Below are 16953 nucleotides of genomic sequence, written 5' to 3'. Positions count from 1 at the left end.
CTGAAACAGACCTGAAGAGCTCTAAGAGCACATAATGCCCGCTGGGCGCTACCTGTTTATCCCGTTTTTGAGGACGAAAAGTCAAAAGCGTCAGACGAAAAATTGGTCAAGCGAAAAATTGCATAAAAAAAAAGACCGACAGGACTAATATAATTGCTACAAACTTCGTTTGAGAGCAATTAAAAATAGTAGACCAATATAACACAGAAAGCGTTAAAATTTTTTCAGTTCAGGGCTGTGGTTAGGTGCTGGTGGGGGGGGGGTGGGGTTGGTAGGTGCAGGCAGGTAGGTACTTTGGGATGGGGGGGGTAGGTACATTGAGGTGGGGGTAGGTGCGTGGGGGGAAGGTAGTTTTTTTGGGGGGCGGGGTAGATAGTTGAATGGGATCAAATTTTCTCAAATTGACCTCTTCACCTTGAATTACAGACTGTTACCAATTGCTATACATTACAAACTAAGCTTTTGTTAAAATCCAATGTTCGAAAACGGAAGTCAACAATCAAAAACGGAGTTAAAAGCTCGAATAGAAAGAAGTCAAAATTCAAGTCATGAACAAACCTGCTTTCTGCTAAAAAAAACCCGTAGAATATCAATACTCCTCTTCGAGTCGTAAAAAACCAAGAGCACCGCAATATAGCTACGCTCAGCTTACAGCTTCGCAGCTATAAAAACTTTCTCTTCGAGTCGTAAAAAATATAGCTATATTCATCTTACAGCTCTACGGCATTAATAACTGAAGTAACTGATTTTTTAAATCCTTTCAAAAAGGCAAATCGTGCTAATGAGTTTTAAATTGGTTGAAAAAATTAAGTCTGTACGGCCACCTGCAATGGGTAAATTGTAACCCCACCCCTCATTAGAGTAGACAAACCATTGTTATCGCAAAAACACGTCGGTGAACTCAATAGTCGATGCGTAAAAACAGCTAACCTAGATCCATCATCTCTGTACCCTCGACCATCAATCATTTCACTATCCGGTCCCGCAAACCCTGCACCTCGATTCTGCATCAGTTCAAAATTATCTTGAACTCTTAGTTGGTCAATCACTGTCATGTCCCTTGTTTGGGTTCTGATGTCATTCGTGAACTTCAGAAGGTCATCCTGATTAGAACAGAGAAATGTGTAGGTGGATTTGGCTCTGTTGATTCCATTATTTGAGTTGGTTGATGATGATCCGCCAAGAAAGTCTCGACTAGAGAGCGTAATACCCCACTGCGGCTGCAATGCTAAAATTATACTTAAATTTGTTTTTCATTAATTGAACTTTTGTCCTTATGACGCCGAAAAAGAAAGTCGTTGTAACGTCACACTTGGAGAATGAAAACACTGTGTCGTTGCTTTTAGGAAATGCAAGCAATCTCAAATCGACTCAGTATTGCCATAACATCACTCCAATTGCGAAATTATTATTTTATCAAATACGATAAAGCAATTTTCTCTAACAAAGCCAGCACGTTGCCGACAATAGCTGCGAAATTGGCTTGATCAGTCAGAAGCCAACAAAAACTGAAAATTACTGATACAGTGACCATAGTAACAAAAAAAACTTGAATTTGAAAAATTCAACTACTTTCCTCATTGGATTTGAGAAACCATATAATAAATAGTTTCAAATAGGTGTTGCACATTGCACATGAAATGGTTCAGCGGATCCTACAATAACAAAAAGTTTCAGCCAGTAAGTCGAGGTGAGGTGTCAAGTCATTAAGAGAATGAGGGAAATATTGACGATTAAAAATGAATCATACAATACAACTAATATTCACTACTAACAATTAACATAGCTGGCAGATTGCCAGAAAATAGCTTAGTAGAACTGCAGTCTCACAAAGATGATTAACAAAATGACCAGGAGAAAAATTTCAGATTATTTTCCTAACTCCTACAATGTCATGTTCTGATTTAGAAGAAATTAAATAACTTCTGTTTTTTCGATTAGCTGCCATCAAATAACTTTCAGTTAGAGTGAAATACTCAGATGACCTTCTCTCCTTAAAAATAATAGTAAAAGAAGTCTCTTTGAGACCACGAGAAGACTTTTCTGAGAGTGATGTAAGTAACGAGTGCCCAAAATGAGTGAAAATGACTTCACACACGCAATTCAGTTGCAATTGCATGAATTGATAAACAACTGGTAGATTTGAAGTGAGCGTAACGTCATATGGTTGTAACAAAAATCTCGACGAAATAGAAAAACCAAGAAAAGTCCAATAAAAAATCGCTTTTGCAGCTATTAAAAACAATTGAAGCCACACCTGTAAAAACAGCGGGAGAGCAGTACGAACAGGTGAACAAAACCGCTAAATCTGAACTTTTTAGGTGAAAAAAAAGCAAACATAGCAGGCAGATTGCCAGAAAATAGCCGCAATGATTCGTAGATCTGCAGTCTAAAAAAAACGGTAAAAAAAGACAGACCAAGAAAAATAGTCTTTTCATTGAAGGCTGATCTGTTAAATTTTGATTAAAAATCTGTATAAGTTATTGCTGCCTCTATTAGCTGCTCTCAAATAACCTTCATTTAGAGTGACACACACACCCAATTGACCTTATCTCTTTGAATTAAAGTAAATAAAAAAGTCAATATCAAAGCAAGGAAGTCATTTTTGAGAGTGAGGTAAGTCAAGTGTGACCAAAAATTTAATCACGCGAATGAAAAACAAAATTCGCTCCACAGAGCGAAATTTAGTTGAAATTGCATGAACGAATGAACAAGTGGCTGTGACGTCATATGGCCGTAGCAAAAATCTTGAAATGAAAAAACATAGCAGGACAAGTCCTGACCTAGAATTCAAAGCATTTTCATTGACTAAACAAAAGACTAGACCTAGAACGGATTATAAGTGAATTGGAAAACCATTTAAAAAAATCAGATGAAAAAAACAGAAAATCAAAGTTAAAATGCCACATGTGAATAAAAAACCACTGGCGAGAAAAGGAAATTTGGTTCAAACATAAAAATTAGGCCTAGAATGAACTATGAAAGGATTATGAGTATCATTAAGAAAAAATCCAATCCAAAAATCGAAACAACAGTAAAGATCATATTTAAATTGCCCCATGTGACCAAAAAACCACTAGCGAGAAAAGGAAATTTGGTTCAAACAAAAAAACTAGGCCTGGAATGAACTATGAAAAGATAGGGAAAACCATTAAGAAGAAAAAATTCCATCCAAAAATCGAAGCAACAGTAAAGATCATATTTAAATAGCCCCATGTGACCAAAAAAACACTAGCGAGAAAAAGAAATTTGGTTCAAACATAAAAACTAGGCCCGGAATGAACTATGAAAAGATAAGGAAAACCATTTAGAAAAAATCTAATCCAAAAATCAAAACAACAGTAAAGATCATATTTAAATTGCCGCATGTGAACAAAAACTTACTAACGAGAAAGCGAATTTTTGTTGAAACACCGTTTTCTCACTCTACCTTAAAATTAGAGTGCCAAAATTTCACGCTTTTTCGCTCCTCTTCCTGTTTCGACGTGACCAAAATCACTACTCCAATTTGAATTCAGAACTCATGACAATGTGTGAACAGATCTTTAAAAAAGACAGGGCCTCAATACAATTAAAATTCTTGAATTGTAAAAATTAAGAGAAGGCCAAAAATAGCCCCAGCTATCGCTGTGCGGCTGTTAATTAAAAAAAAAAAACAAGAGAAGGCCAATAATAGCCCCAGCTATCGCTTTGCGGCTATTAATAAAGAAGAGACCACGACAATAATTGCTAACGACTTCGTTTAGTCTTGCGGGAATTAAACATTCATTTTTAATTAAAAAAAAACAGGCACCTAGAACAGATTAAGTATATTTTGTTCCGACAGAACTGTTATACGCACCATTTTTGCCACTACCACTGCCAGCTGCATTCATCATCTGTCTCTGGCTGTTCAAGTCGAAGGAGTCAATCTGTAAACTGAGCAGCGGAATGTCAAATTTGTATGTGAAGTTCTGTGCCAACACTGACAACAGATCACTCGTTGGTCCACCAGAACTGCTGCTCCCTCCAATTGTTTTAGATGACGGCTTCTTTTTGTTGGAGTCTTTGGATGCAGCCTGAATAGATAAGTATGAACTGCAGTCTAAATTCTCTAAATCTGCTTCTCAATGCCAAAAAACCCAATTTTCCAAATACCTGTAATACTAATATAATCACCACCGTCATACCTCAGTGCCCTTGAAGCTATCACAACCGAATATCCGACTATTTTAACGGGTCATATCAACGCATGCATACTGTACAAACTCTGATTATATTGTAACCGGTCTATTAACCGTACCGAACAAAAGGAATCAAAAGCTTTTTTAATGGATATCAATCATCGCATTGGTGGGTGAAATGTCTTATGACCAACTCACTTCATTGTTGGTAAAGATGAAGAGCTCAATAATCTGCACCGCTGTGCAATCCCACATTTACTGTTTATAGCTTCTACAGCATTTACTTAATATTCAGCATTTACCAGCATTTGAACAACTCAAGCTACGGTAAGCTATTAAACTTGGATCGTCTTCATTGAAGATCAACGTGGATCTTATATAATATCTTGCACACTTTTGCAAAAGAAGATACTGACCAGTAGCAGATCGTTGAACAGGAACAAATGTAATTCTGTTGTATCCTTTAGATTTCTCGGATCAGGCACGTAGTTGAAAGGACACACTGCTATCAGACTGCGGAAAGGTTCGTCCAGAATCTAATGGTCAGAAAAAAAACATAGAATTTGTAGAATCAAGGCTTTATAACAAAAATCTGATGCATTGTAGCGTGTGAATAGCAACGAATCTGGTATTATAAACGCTCAATATGCATTTAGTTTCAAAAAATGCTTTCGATCCATACAAAAAGGATGAAATGGCCTATAATTCGGTTTAGCAAAAAAAAACAAAATCCCCAACCGATTTTAGATGTAAAACCCCAAGGAAAAACACCCTCAGGGAGCTAAAAAGTTAAACCCTTATTGTTAAGGAGCATTACGATGGACGTTCAATGTTAACATGAGGTTTTATTTCGTATAACAATCAGACTGGGGGTTATTGTTCCGACCCTCTTGAGGGGGGAGGAACTATATACTCAAATGGGTTTTTTTTGTTCCGTGAATTTTCGCCGCTCGATATATTCATCGTAGAGAGTTGAGAGTGGTATCATTAGAAAGCTCGTCCAGCGTAGAATATGGAATTAAAAAGATTTTTTAATTTTAGTTTTCTACAGGGAGTTATCGAGGTTTAAACTTCTGAGAAAAGAAGAGTGAATTCACGTTAATTTTATTCACATTTTCCGGAATTTTTGACTAAATTTTCGTCAATTTTGCTAAAATTTGTTATATCTTTAAGAATAGTGTCGTTGATTTTATTTTTGAAGACGAACAAGCATTGTTGATTGTTTTGATTTAATTTTTTTGGTCAAAAATCTGGATAAACATTTCAAAATTTAGCCTTTTTCATCAAAAACAGCACGAAAAAGCTACTTTAGTCCACTTTGATTGAAATTGCCGACAGTACACCCCCAAACAACACTCATACAATCTTTTTAGACTCAGAAGGGGGCTATTTCTACTTGAGAGTCCGCTGAGAGTGCACTGTAGTTAAAACTTTGCCGTTTTTTGCTCACTTTACTCGTTGATTATCAAAAATGCAGAAATTATTTTGAGTTTTCAACTAACAAATTATCTATATCTACAACATTCGAAAAATCAATTGTTCCTAAAGGACAATAAGTATTAGCAGGGCTAGTTTTAGGCCATTCTTGGACTGTTACAATCCAAAAAAAATCGGGTTGTAATCAGTCGGTCTTTTTTTTCAAAAAAAAAGACTTCTTTTGAATAATAAAGAACAGAACATATCAAATCAAAGCTCAGGAGTGATAGGTCCAACCAATTCGCTTGCTAAGCAGCTCCAAGCTAATGCATTTAGTTTTTAAACTGAAAGTTTATGGTCGTTTCTTTTTTAAAAAAAATTTGACTTTTCAATAAATAATGGCTTAATTAACTTTTCCTCTATTTTTTTCTTAATTTGTTCAACTTCCAGCTTAGTGTCAGCAAAGAAAGACTGCTTTTTCTTTCTACTGATTTAACATTTATTCTCGGTTGCAGTTTTAAGCCTGAAGTTAATGTTTTCTGGTTTTGATACTACAAGATTTCAGATTTTTGTTTGTTTTGATATTTGCCAGTTTTTCACGTTTTCTAATTTTGTCACATTATCACATTGACAGTTCTCATGTCACCTAATTAGCATTCAGAATAAAGCACAATTGAACCTATTAAAATCCCGAATAATATACATCATCGTTTTAACGGCCTCGACGCCTCTTTCTTGAAGAAATCAATTGAATTTTTTTAATTTTGTCTCTAACTGTCATTTAGACTGTGTCGTTTCGGTCGTATGAAAATTCCTGTTTAGTGATAGCTTTCATTGGCTTTTGATGGAAGAATAGAAGAACCGTTATTCTGATATTCGTAGATAGCTGATGGCTTTCATGACTTTGAAAACAATCGTTTTCCAAAATTAAAAAAAATACTTTTTAACTTCGCAATTTTGTTCTTTATATGTTTCTTTTTGTTACCTAGTCTCGTTAGTTAATTACAGGTCAAATATGACATTATGGGTGTCAAGGGAATAAAAAGGATTGGGGTCCCAAAATCTTTGTTTTAAAGAATTTGTTATGACCTTACTGGCTTCGACACCGGTTTTTCACAAAAAAAAAGTAAATTAATTTGATTTTTTTCATATTTGACGTTCTTTTTGTAGATGCAAGAAATATTCTGGATAATTACAGGTCTCGAGGGCTTCCTTTTCAAGAATAAACGACTCTATTTAAATAGCTCTTTTTGTAATTAATGCCTTTCAAGACATTGAATGTAATTTTGTTTTGAAAAAAAAAGTTAAAAGTATTACATACTTTAGCACTTCGCTTTTTTGTCTACTTGTTACCTAGTCTTACTAATGAATGGCCACGTACTAAATTATAGCTGTTTGAAGAAGGCGCCACCAAATATATTTTGAGTGCCAAAATTTGGCTTGACGGTTTTGACAGCGTTTTCTGGCAAGTTTCAATTGAAATTTTGTTTGTTCTTTGTTGTTCTTTTTAGCCGCTTTAAAAAATGAATAAGGACAGGTCCTAATGCCCTTCTATAGAAGTAGTGGTAATCGTAAATTTGTGGTAATATTAATTGATTCCTAATGGTATTTATTACTTTGAAGTTAACTGTTTCAAAAAAATAAGTTAATTTTTTTACTTTACTGTTTTTGTTCTTTTTTGTATAATTGTTACCAAACCTTTTTATGGACTGGTCGCATATGTTTTCTGGTGATTTATAAGTTATTTTTGTTTAGTTTTAGGTTTATCTGACGGTATGTTGACTTTGTTATTAAATTTAGTTTTTAAGAGGGACATAAATTTTTTGATGTAATTAATGTTTGTTGCTGTTGTTGTTTGATTTTGCTGTTCGTCTTGACTCGCTTTCTTAATATTGACAAATTACAGCAATCTAATGCATCAATTTTTTTACTCCACTGAGTTATTTGCTTTGGAGGCTATCTTATCGTTCATACAGAATTTTTTGAAAAAGACTTGGGCTTTTTTGGGATTCGCAAAAAATAGTTTTTGGGTTTTTCTATCTGTTCCTCATTTGGTAGACATTTATGCCAAAATTGTGGATGGGCGGGGTCGGAACTTTATGTGCCATCGCACATTACCGAGCCGCCTTGTTTTCACTATGGGGTTTATTTCCTAGACCCCTCTAATTTTTACCAAAAAGGAAGGGGGAGTTGAGTCGGCAAAGTGGTATCTCAATATTACACTAACCATATTCCTGTCAAAATTTTTGAGGTTCTTGGAGAATAGAGCGACAGCTGTTGAGTTGTCTTCTGGCTGGGCAAATTTGTTGGTTTTGATTCTTTTGTAGATACCCTCTAAGAAACTATCGTCCAAATGTCTCAATTCATCAGAGCCTGTAAAACAATTGAATTTATTTTGACCACGGTTTAGCTATCATTGACGACTTTTAACATAGTCGGTGCCAGAAAAGTGTCATTATCTAGTGAAAAATCGCCAAAATTCTTAAGTACCTTACATTATTGGCTTTTTAAGGAAATAGCTTTACTTACTGTCCTTTGTCATCAGAAGCTGCTTGCATAATCCAACTCGCAGTTAGAAAACATTCTCAGTCAGATCTATCATACTTAAAATCAATAACTTAGCTTTTTAAAATAAGAATCCTCGAAATAAAACAAGATCAACTAACGTCTGCAATTTTTCTTGAAGTCCTTGAGGGACATTGAGCACTGTACATTAGAATTGTGAAGATCCGTGTTGAGAATCATGACTGCGTAAGCTAGCACATGGGCTGCAGACGCCCCTTTGGCCACACGTTCTTCGTGTGATAGGTGTAGTTCTGAACCTAAACGAAAGAGGCCAGCGTTAATTGCTACTACTAACTTCGAATACATATTATTTGCTCACCTCAATGGTATAAATTGACAATGACAACGCAAACATATTGATTTTCTTTAAACCAAGAAAAAAATCAATTGTGAAATTGTCTTCCATGCTATTTTTCGGAGTGCTAATATTTACTAGAACAAACTCCTAGAAAATAATTCCTCGGGATAAGGTTTCAAAGATAAGGTATAATTCCAGTTATTTTTAGCACGAGCTAAAATCGATCGAATAAACAATACCTTGAGGACCACCGAGCATGAGTGCGATCTGTTCATTCATCAGCGCATACACGTGTCCAAAGTGCATCAGAATCCTGTCAATCTTCTGACTTTCTCCAGGCAGTCGGAAAATAGGGAGGAAGGAGCGAAGAGCGTCATCAATCTGCTTGCCTTGGAATCGAGGACGATTCAGTTCAACAAAGCTCCTGAAAAGGATTTAAACTCAAAGAATTGTACCATTAATAGTTTCCGGTCGCTTTAAATAGAGCATTGCAGTTAAAAACATTGATCAGACTTTTGAAAATCTCATTAATTATTCTTGATCAACCGCACAACGTCTAAGAAACAAGCTTCATCCGATCGATGCAAAAGCTGCTACGAGTTTGTTCATGCAATAAAAAAAGAAATACATCCCTTTTAACTCAGCTTTGTATATATTTTCTTATAACTAGAGAGCCTATATTACTTACTTGAGAACCAAGCAGTTGAAAGCTTTGTCAGACCCTAGGTACTCGCCCACTTGTGTTTTGTTAAGACCCCGCTTGTAGCATGCAAACATGTATGCAATGTCATCCGGGCAGTCTCTGTCTAGAAATCCTCTGTCCGTCAGGAACTTGATACCTCTTTTGGGATCTCTGAAAAATACACGTTTTCATTACGTGTTGAAAATTCCATATCGAATGCTTTTCATGAGTCTAAACCTAAACTTCAACCTAGCTTACACTTGGTTACTCTAATTGCATGATCTCACAGTTTAAATAACTTCCATTTTTAATACATGAAATTTTTACTAATTTTAAATCAGCAGTAGATAACAAACGAGTAAATTTTCGTTCTCATGTCGACGAAAAATTGATATTACTAAATATAGATTACTTATTAAAAATAATGCTCTAAATCCGGTAAAACTCTTTACTTGTTGAATAGAAACAGCCCCACTCTGATGGTCAGCTCCTGTTGTGGAGTGTACTTGAAGCCCACCATCTTGCAATTCCTCAACTGGGCCAAGTTCTCATTCAAAAAGTGTCTCGCTCTCGATCCAACTGGACCATTGTTGCCTAAATACAAAATTTTAGAACGCCACTTACAGTCAGTTATTAGAATTCAGACTTAATATTTAGTCACACAGAACAGTATTTTGTACAGAGATTTCTCCTTTCATGTTAATCAACTAATTGACTTAATGTCAAATTCTTAGACTGCACTAATGTGAAAATTTAAAATGAATCATAACACAATACTATAACTGATCAAATTCTGAGTCTATAAAAATGGACACTTTATTGAACATGGCATTTGAATAAAATCATATATGATCTCTCATAAAAAATTTAAACTATGTCAATATGAATCAAATGAACCATTTCTCAATTCCTTACCCATTCCTCCCGGATGTCTGGGTGGGTATCCCTGGCTGTTAACACTCTGAAGTGTATGCTGTTGTTGGGACTTAATCAGTGAGGCAGTAGACGCCACAGATGAGTTCTGCAAAACTCCAAAGGGGTGTTGCTGATGAGACGATGAACTGTCACAGCTCACCATGGATAGTTGAGAACCACCTAAATGTAGGGGCTATTTTGTTCCCGAACCTTTCCATAGACACATGAATTCAATCTACCTGTAGATTGTTCCAAAGTAAACTTTGGGGGAAAATAGTTTGAGTATTTATGCTAAAAGCAAGCTAACAAATAATATAATAAAAAAGCTGCAGAATGATGTTGCCAATATTTACCGAGATTAGCAAATTTTTTAAAAAGTTGCTTAATTCGCTTGATAATGGTACATTTATTCTTCAAGATTGCGACTAACAAGGTCAATAAAAAGTCAAAATTCTCAAGAAAGGGCAATGAAGCGCACTTGAAGAGCACCCACCGCTCAAAATGTCCGATTTAGAAAGAGGAAATGAAATAACCACTATAACAAAATTCTTACAACTTACACGCGGTATTGCTTGATGCTGACTTAGTTGATGATTTAAGTTTAACATGCTAATCTTTAGTTAAACAAAAGTATCAACAGTGCTCACTATTATATACTGCCACGCACATTAAATTCCACGTTCAAGAGCCTCTCGATTTGGTATACATAGCAAACATGCTAATGACGTGTTCTAATTGGACACACAAACTTATAGTCCACTAGTTCCTCGTACTCATTTTGAGAACTTTTTACGAGTTCACGATAAACTAAGGGTAAAAAATTGCGTTCCTTCTGCCTGAGTTGATTCTACAATAAATTTAGCTCCTTAATATCGTTGAAATAAAAGAAAACGAGTCATAAAAACTACTGCGTGCCAGAACATATGAAGCTAAAATAGAAGATGCAGACTAAAATAAACTGACGCATTACTTGTGCACCAAAAATAATAAATCCGCTCAACGTTCTTATGAGCAGTAGTAACATTCAGAATTAAAGTGTCAAAATGCCAGTAGTTAAAAACCACTTAAACTTATCTGTAAAGCAGACTTTGTAACATCGAGACGTGCAATGATTGTGTACCTGCGTGATTATGCTTCAGAGTTCTGATTGGCGTGGCTGGAGATCTCCTGGCCAGACTGTTACTCTGTCCGGCATCTACAGCTGTGTTGTTGGCACTGCTCTGACTATGGCTACTTCGCTCTCTGTTGGAGTGCACAATGGGACTTTGACCTATAAATAGTTTACATTAAAACTGCATACTTGATTGAATCTACAAACATACCCGGCAGACTGCCGAAAAATAGCCGCCGTTGATTCCCATAACCAAGATTGGGATTGAAAGAAGAGAAACACTAATGAAAAAAAAAAAGATTTTTGTACACCAATAATTTTCGAGCGCGAAAGATTTTGCGGTCATTTTCGAGCTGAACATAATCCTGTTTATTAGTGAGAGGACACAGGGACCGGTATCAATACCAATATGCTTTGGAAATGATAACTAAGACTTATAAGAACAAAGTTCATGTAACGGGCATCTAAAATTAGGCTTTATGCGTTTATACTGTTTCTATTTTCTACTTAAAAGTTTAGTACGACGAATTAAATAAAAATATAACAGGGCAAGTTCTGACCTACAATTCAAAGAATTTTCCCTGACTAACAAAAACTAGACATATAACGGACTTTGATTGAAATGGGAAAACCATTTCCAAAAAATCAGATCGAAGAATTAAAAAAAATTGAAAATCAATGCCAAAATGCCGCACTTGAACAAAAAATCACTAGCGAGAAAGAGAAATTTGGTTCAAGCAAACAACTAGGCTGAGAATGAACTATGAATGGGTTCGAAAAACCATTAAAAAAAAATCCGACGTAAAAATTCGAAAAAAAACAGTAAAAATCAAAGTGAAATTACCGCATGTGAACAAAAATCACTCGCGAGAAAGAGAATTTTTGTTCAAACGCTGTTTTCTCACTCTACTTAAAAATTAGAGCGAAAAAATTTCACGACGCAAAACCACTCGCTTTTTTGCTCCACTTCCTGTTCCCGCGTGACCAAAATCACTACGCCAATTTGACTTTAAAAATTATGAAAATGTGTGAATAATCTTAAAAAATAAAAAAAGACAGCGCCCCAATACAATTCAAATTCTTCGAATTGCTAAAATAGGAGCGCTATATTAACTGGCCCAGAAGCTGACGCGGCTATTAAAAACATAACCTTTTAAGAATCAACTTCTTTATGGCGACATGACATGAGGGCAGGAATGTTCTGCTCTGTTGCTCGTTAAGTACAGGACAATTTAAAGCCATGTTTGTTGGAGCGAAATATCATTAGATTTTATCTTCTCTTCATATTATTATGTTGAGAGGGTAACTTTGCCATTATGTCTTAATAATTTAAAATTTTCCAATGCTTCGACCGATTTTAAAATAATGCTTTTAAAATAATAAGACTTGAACGAAGTAATGGTGACCATTTTTTTGCTCGAAAAATGTCAGTACCGCAGATAAAACGAAGTGTCTAGGTCAGTCAGCTGAACAAAAGTAAATATGAGAAAAGACAGTGGTTTTATCAATAAACTATTCTAAGAATGAGCGAGATAAACATGGTAAACATTTTGTTGCTAAACGGGCAATGTTTCCCTTCACATCCTCCATTTTTAGATCAATTTTTAAGTTTTTTAGGGTAAACTGATGTTTCAATAATTAATAATTGTATGCTTAGGGTAATGCATGAATTTAATAAGCATTTATCAGACTCTTATATATAGTTTTGAGAAATTATTTTGTCATCCTGCCGTTGTAGACAATTTTTAGGGTTTATGTATTCTAGTTTCTGTTTCATATGAGAAATCTTCTAGATGAAGATTTATATAATCGGTGATATTATGATTTATATAAAATCAACTTTCAAACATTCTTCAATATGAAAATTGATTTATCAAGTCAGTTGGTCTTTTTGTCTATTTTTAAAAAGCTTTGCTCCAATTTTATTTTCCTTTGTGCCTAGAAAAAAAATTCGTTGTTATTTTTTATCTAGCCAAAACGTTTCATAGCTAGAAGAAATGGTTGAATAAACAAAATTAATTTGCATTCAGCTAGTTTTTCCATTTTTGCACTTTATTATTTAGTTTAGCATCTGTTGTATAAGCAATCACTTACTAAACGGTGACATTATTGAAAAGCCGACGTGACAACTTGCAGAAATTTGTTATCAAATTTAGCATCGGTTGCATATCGTCTCTTTTCGCGTCCCTCGGTTTTCTGGGTATGCGCCGGTCTTCATTTTTGTCTATCCTGATGTAATAATCAATAATTGAAAAAGGAACGTATCCCTGTATAAGTTCATATTAACTTTTGGAAATGCACATTGGAGAGGATTTTAAAATTGTGTTCATCTCTGATTAATCAATAAGACGCTTGAAATTCTATTCAAGAATAGTCCCGTCTCCCTAAAGGATGGGTGACTTTTGTATCCAAGAAAAGTATAGATTCGCAAGCCGGCTTCTGATCCGATAGAAAAGCAATTTCCAAACTGTTTCCAATCAGATTTTCATGCCCCCCCCCCAAAAAAAACGCTATAAAGAAGAAACATTTCCCCCATTGATCATTCATAAACTTTGTATAGAACCACCCTTCATATTGATCATTTATATAGAACCACCCTTCAGACCATGAATTCATGTCTCCTCAAAACAGCTTAGGTGAATCGCATACCTAGATACCAGTAAGGCTCTAACAGAGCTGTTCAGTCAATTAATGCCCCGGGCTTTCCCTGTTTATCCTGATTTTCCGGACGAAAAGTTAAAAGCAGTCAAAAAATCTGTGAAGCAAAAATAGCATAAAGACAGCGGGACTAGTATAACTGCGACAAACTTCGTTTGAGAGCAATTAAAAACATAACCGACTAAACGTCGGAAGAATTGCTCTTGAACGACTAGTGGAGCTCTAATCAATTGCAGCCTGCTTCAGTCGGGGGGGGGGGGGGGAGGGGTAGCCTAAATGGGACTAAGAAGTTCTATAGTGGGCTTCAAATAACCATATTAGAGGTTAACATATACCACTATTAAGATTTAAAGTTAAAAAATGACACCAGTTTCGGCGCACTTTTTATTTGACTTTTAGTATTAAATTGCCGCCAATTGAGTTGAGCTGCTTGAAATTGTGAGAGAGAATTTTAGATCACGCGAAATGCAAAAAGTCAAGGGCGTAAAAGTCACTCGAAAAGTCAAAACCGTCAAGCGAAAATTTTGCATAAAAAAAGACACACACGTTTACAATAATTGCTATGAACTGCGTTCAAGAGCAATTAAACAGCATAATGATGCCGAAAATAATGATCAAAAGCAATATGGTTAAAAAAAATTAGTTTTTTTAGTTTTTTTTTTGAAAAAAATATATAGTTCATTCCGTTATCGTTAGAGCATAAGCAGCCTCCTAATAAAGCGAGCCACTATTACCGATCACAGTCCTCAAAATTACAAAGGTGGGAAAAATTAGTAGAAAAACTGACCCACACAAGCTTCATTGGCAGACTTTTGATTGAATCGATAAAATTTGAATGCGTACTGACCTCCAATAGACGCGACAGCATTGTTATTCTGTTTAACCAGAGATGCGTTCACATTTGGAGAACACAATCCACTACTACCAATTGGCTGTTGTTGATTTTGAATTCCCATAGCGTTACTTGCTGAACTGACGTTAGACAAATTCCCCGGCACAGGATAGGAGTTAATAACATTGGGATTAGTACTTCGTAACAACGAACTTGAGTTATAACATGATGGCAACTTCTCTTGTTTACTAACTGATCCCGTTAATAAACCTTGGTTAAAATTAACAGAGTTGTTTCCTGATGTTAAACTTCCATTAACATTTGTGTAGTTGGCAGTTTGCGGCAAACGAGCGTCCGAGTTGATAGCTGAATTGTGATTGGCCGACAACAGCAATGATGAAGTATTTGCACTTTGCCCACTGTTGTGAGATTTCCCTAATTGTGGCGACAGAGGACCAATAGCACTTGAATTGTTTGCCCTATTAGTAATGGACCCAGAAGGTGCGGCTTGTAATGATGAAGTAATTAACCTGTCATTACCAAGTTGGTTAGTAGCATTGGTCGGGTTGATCGAAGTAGCTTCATTGTGAGATCCATGACTAGATAACAAATTCGGACTGATTTGAAACTGTTGGCTGTGTTGATCAATATTCAAATTACTGCTACTGTATAGAAATTGACTGTTACAATTGTAGTTTGACTCGCATTGATCTAAAGGCATAGAGCAGTTATAATCTGGGTCATAACTAGACAAGTTAGTACATGTCAAGTTATCGCACCAACGTGACCCAAAATCCAACCCTAAGCCGACAAGAAGCTCCATCTCCACAGGATTGAAATTAACTATCATTGAAAACGTTTTCAATACTCGCTTAATTCGATCTCAATATTTCGAATTCCTGAATAATAGATCAAAATTTCAGTGCAATTCTTATTGAATAGTGATATAAAATGAACAAAATCGGTTTATTCGATTTATTCTGAGAAAGATTGTCTTCAAACAAGTGAAAGCTTGAGATAAAATAAAATTCTCAAAATTAACTAATTTACGATGTTTCAAACAATATCAAAGTTTCGAGAAGGTCAAAAAGATCATGAAGGACAACCAGCGTCGTCTAGGCAACAAACTGAACTATCTCAAAATGAGTCAAAGTCTTGTATTTGAACAAGTATTAGGCTTCTTTTAAGCTATGTTAATAAATTATCAACAGTCAGAAATCTCGATAAAAATAAGACAGAAAGTTGATCACAACAGCAGCGCATTTGTTACGTCATTCGCTATTTGACGATTAAAGCACTCGAACTAAATTCTAGAATATGCTTGATTGTTTATGGCCACAACCGAGCTTTATTATATAATCTATAACCTTTTTTAGAAATCATGTAATAAAGAAAAGAGTAATGATCTGTTGTGAAGTATGGCATATGCGTTTCAGCTCACTACATCAAGTCTTGTTTTTGTGACAAGAAATCAGAAAACAGAGCAACCAAAAAACGAGAGAACATATCAATTAATCGAGTTATATATTACTACTATTTATGGTCATCTTTAAACCAAAGCAAAATAACAATCTAGGCCTCTGACATGGTGCACATTGGTCTGCAATGAGCATATATAACACAGTTGAACAACCGTAGTGGCAAGACTTCGCAGAGAACACTTGGTTCCGTTGCAAAATCCGATGCGCCTATCTTGCAACATTATGTGGTCAACACTATGTGGTAACAATATGTCCAAAATTGATTTCTTAAATCCTAATTTCGACGAATGATTCCGGCCCAATTGCAATAAAACGACCACATATCGCATACATAACATATAACTTTTAGCTAACGATTAGTAGTCGTTTGATGGTAATTCGGCCGAATTAGTCGTAGAAATGAGATTTTTTGAATCAAGATTAACATTATAAATTGTTACCACATAAAGTGTTGACCACATAAAGTTGCAAGATAGTCGTTTCAGATGTAGCAAAGGAACCAAGTGTTCTCTGAGAAGTTTTTCAACTACAAATATTCAATTGTGTTATATCTGTTCATCTCAAATCAATGTGCACCATGTCAGAGACCTAGATTGTTACGTTAACGTTGTTCGTAACGAGATCTTCTTAATATTATCAAAGTATTATTACGCAGGTTATTGATTTAGCGATTTTTTTCGTTTGTTATATATCGCCCCTAAAACGATTACTAAATCAATAACCCGTGAACTAATTTGATAAAAACAAAAAGATGTCGTTACAACTCAAACTTTTGATCAAAATGATCAAAACATAGCCGGCAAATTGCCGCAAAAAAGCCGCCGTTGACGCC

The 16953-nt window shown here is 35.4% G+C and overlaps 1 protein-coding gene across 6 annotated transcripts in view; it reads right to left on the bottom strand.

Moving 5' to 3' along the window:
- LOC142350913 (uncharacterized) overlaps positions 1–16953 on the bottom strand; it is a 99284-nt gene that overhangs the window by 19192 nt on the left and 63139 nt on the right. For all 6 annotated transcript variants that reach the window (XR_012760928.1, XM_075402930.1, XM_075402931.1 and 3 more), the window contains 11 exons: positions 14656–15351; positions 11160–11309; positions 10040–10219; positions 9577–9718; positions 9131–9295; positions 8682–8866; positions 8246–8401; positions 7807–7952; positions 4580–4699; positions 3842–4058; positions 931–1228 (listed from right to left, as the gene is read on the bottom strand). Coding sequence is in view for 5 of the 6 variants with exons in the window: in XM_075402930.1 (XP_075259045.1) it covers positions 931–1228; positions 3842–4058; positions 4580–4699; positions 7807–7952; positions 8246–8401; positions 8682–8866; positions 9131–9295; positions 9577–9718; positions 10040–10219; positions 11160–11309; positions 14656–15351 (2455 nt within the window). In the remaining variant the exon portion in view is untranslated. The remainder of the gene's footprint in view (positions 1–930; positions 1229–3841; positions 4059–4579; positions 4700–7806; positions 7953–8245; positions 8402–8681; positions 8867–9130; positions 9296–9576; positions 9719–10039; positions 10220–11159; positions 11310–14655; positions 15352–16953) is intronic.

This window comes from Convolutriloba macropyga, chromosome 12, assembly GCF_964194025.1.
Source record: "Convolutriloba macropyga chromosome 12, txConMacr16.3, whole genome shotgun sequence".
Lineage (NCBI taxonomy): Eukaryota > Metazoa > Xenacoelomorpha > Acoela > Convolutidae > Convolutriloba > Convolutriloba macropyga.
Note: the sequence above shows the minus strand (reverse complement) of the source record. Positions and strands in the feature narration are given on the sequence as shown.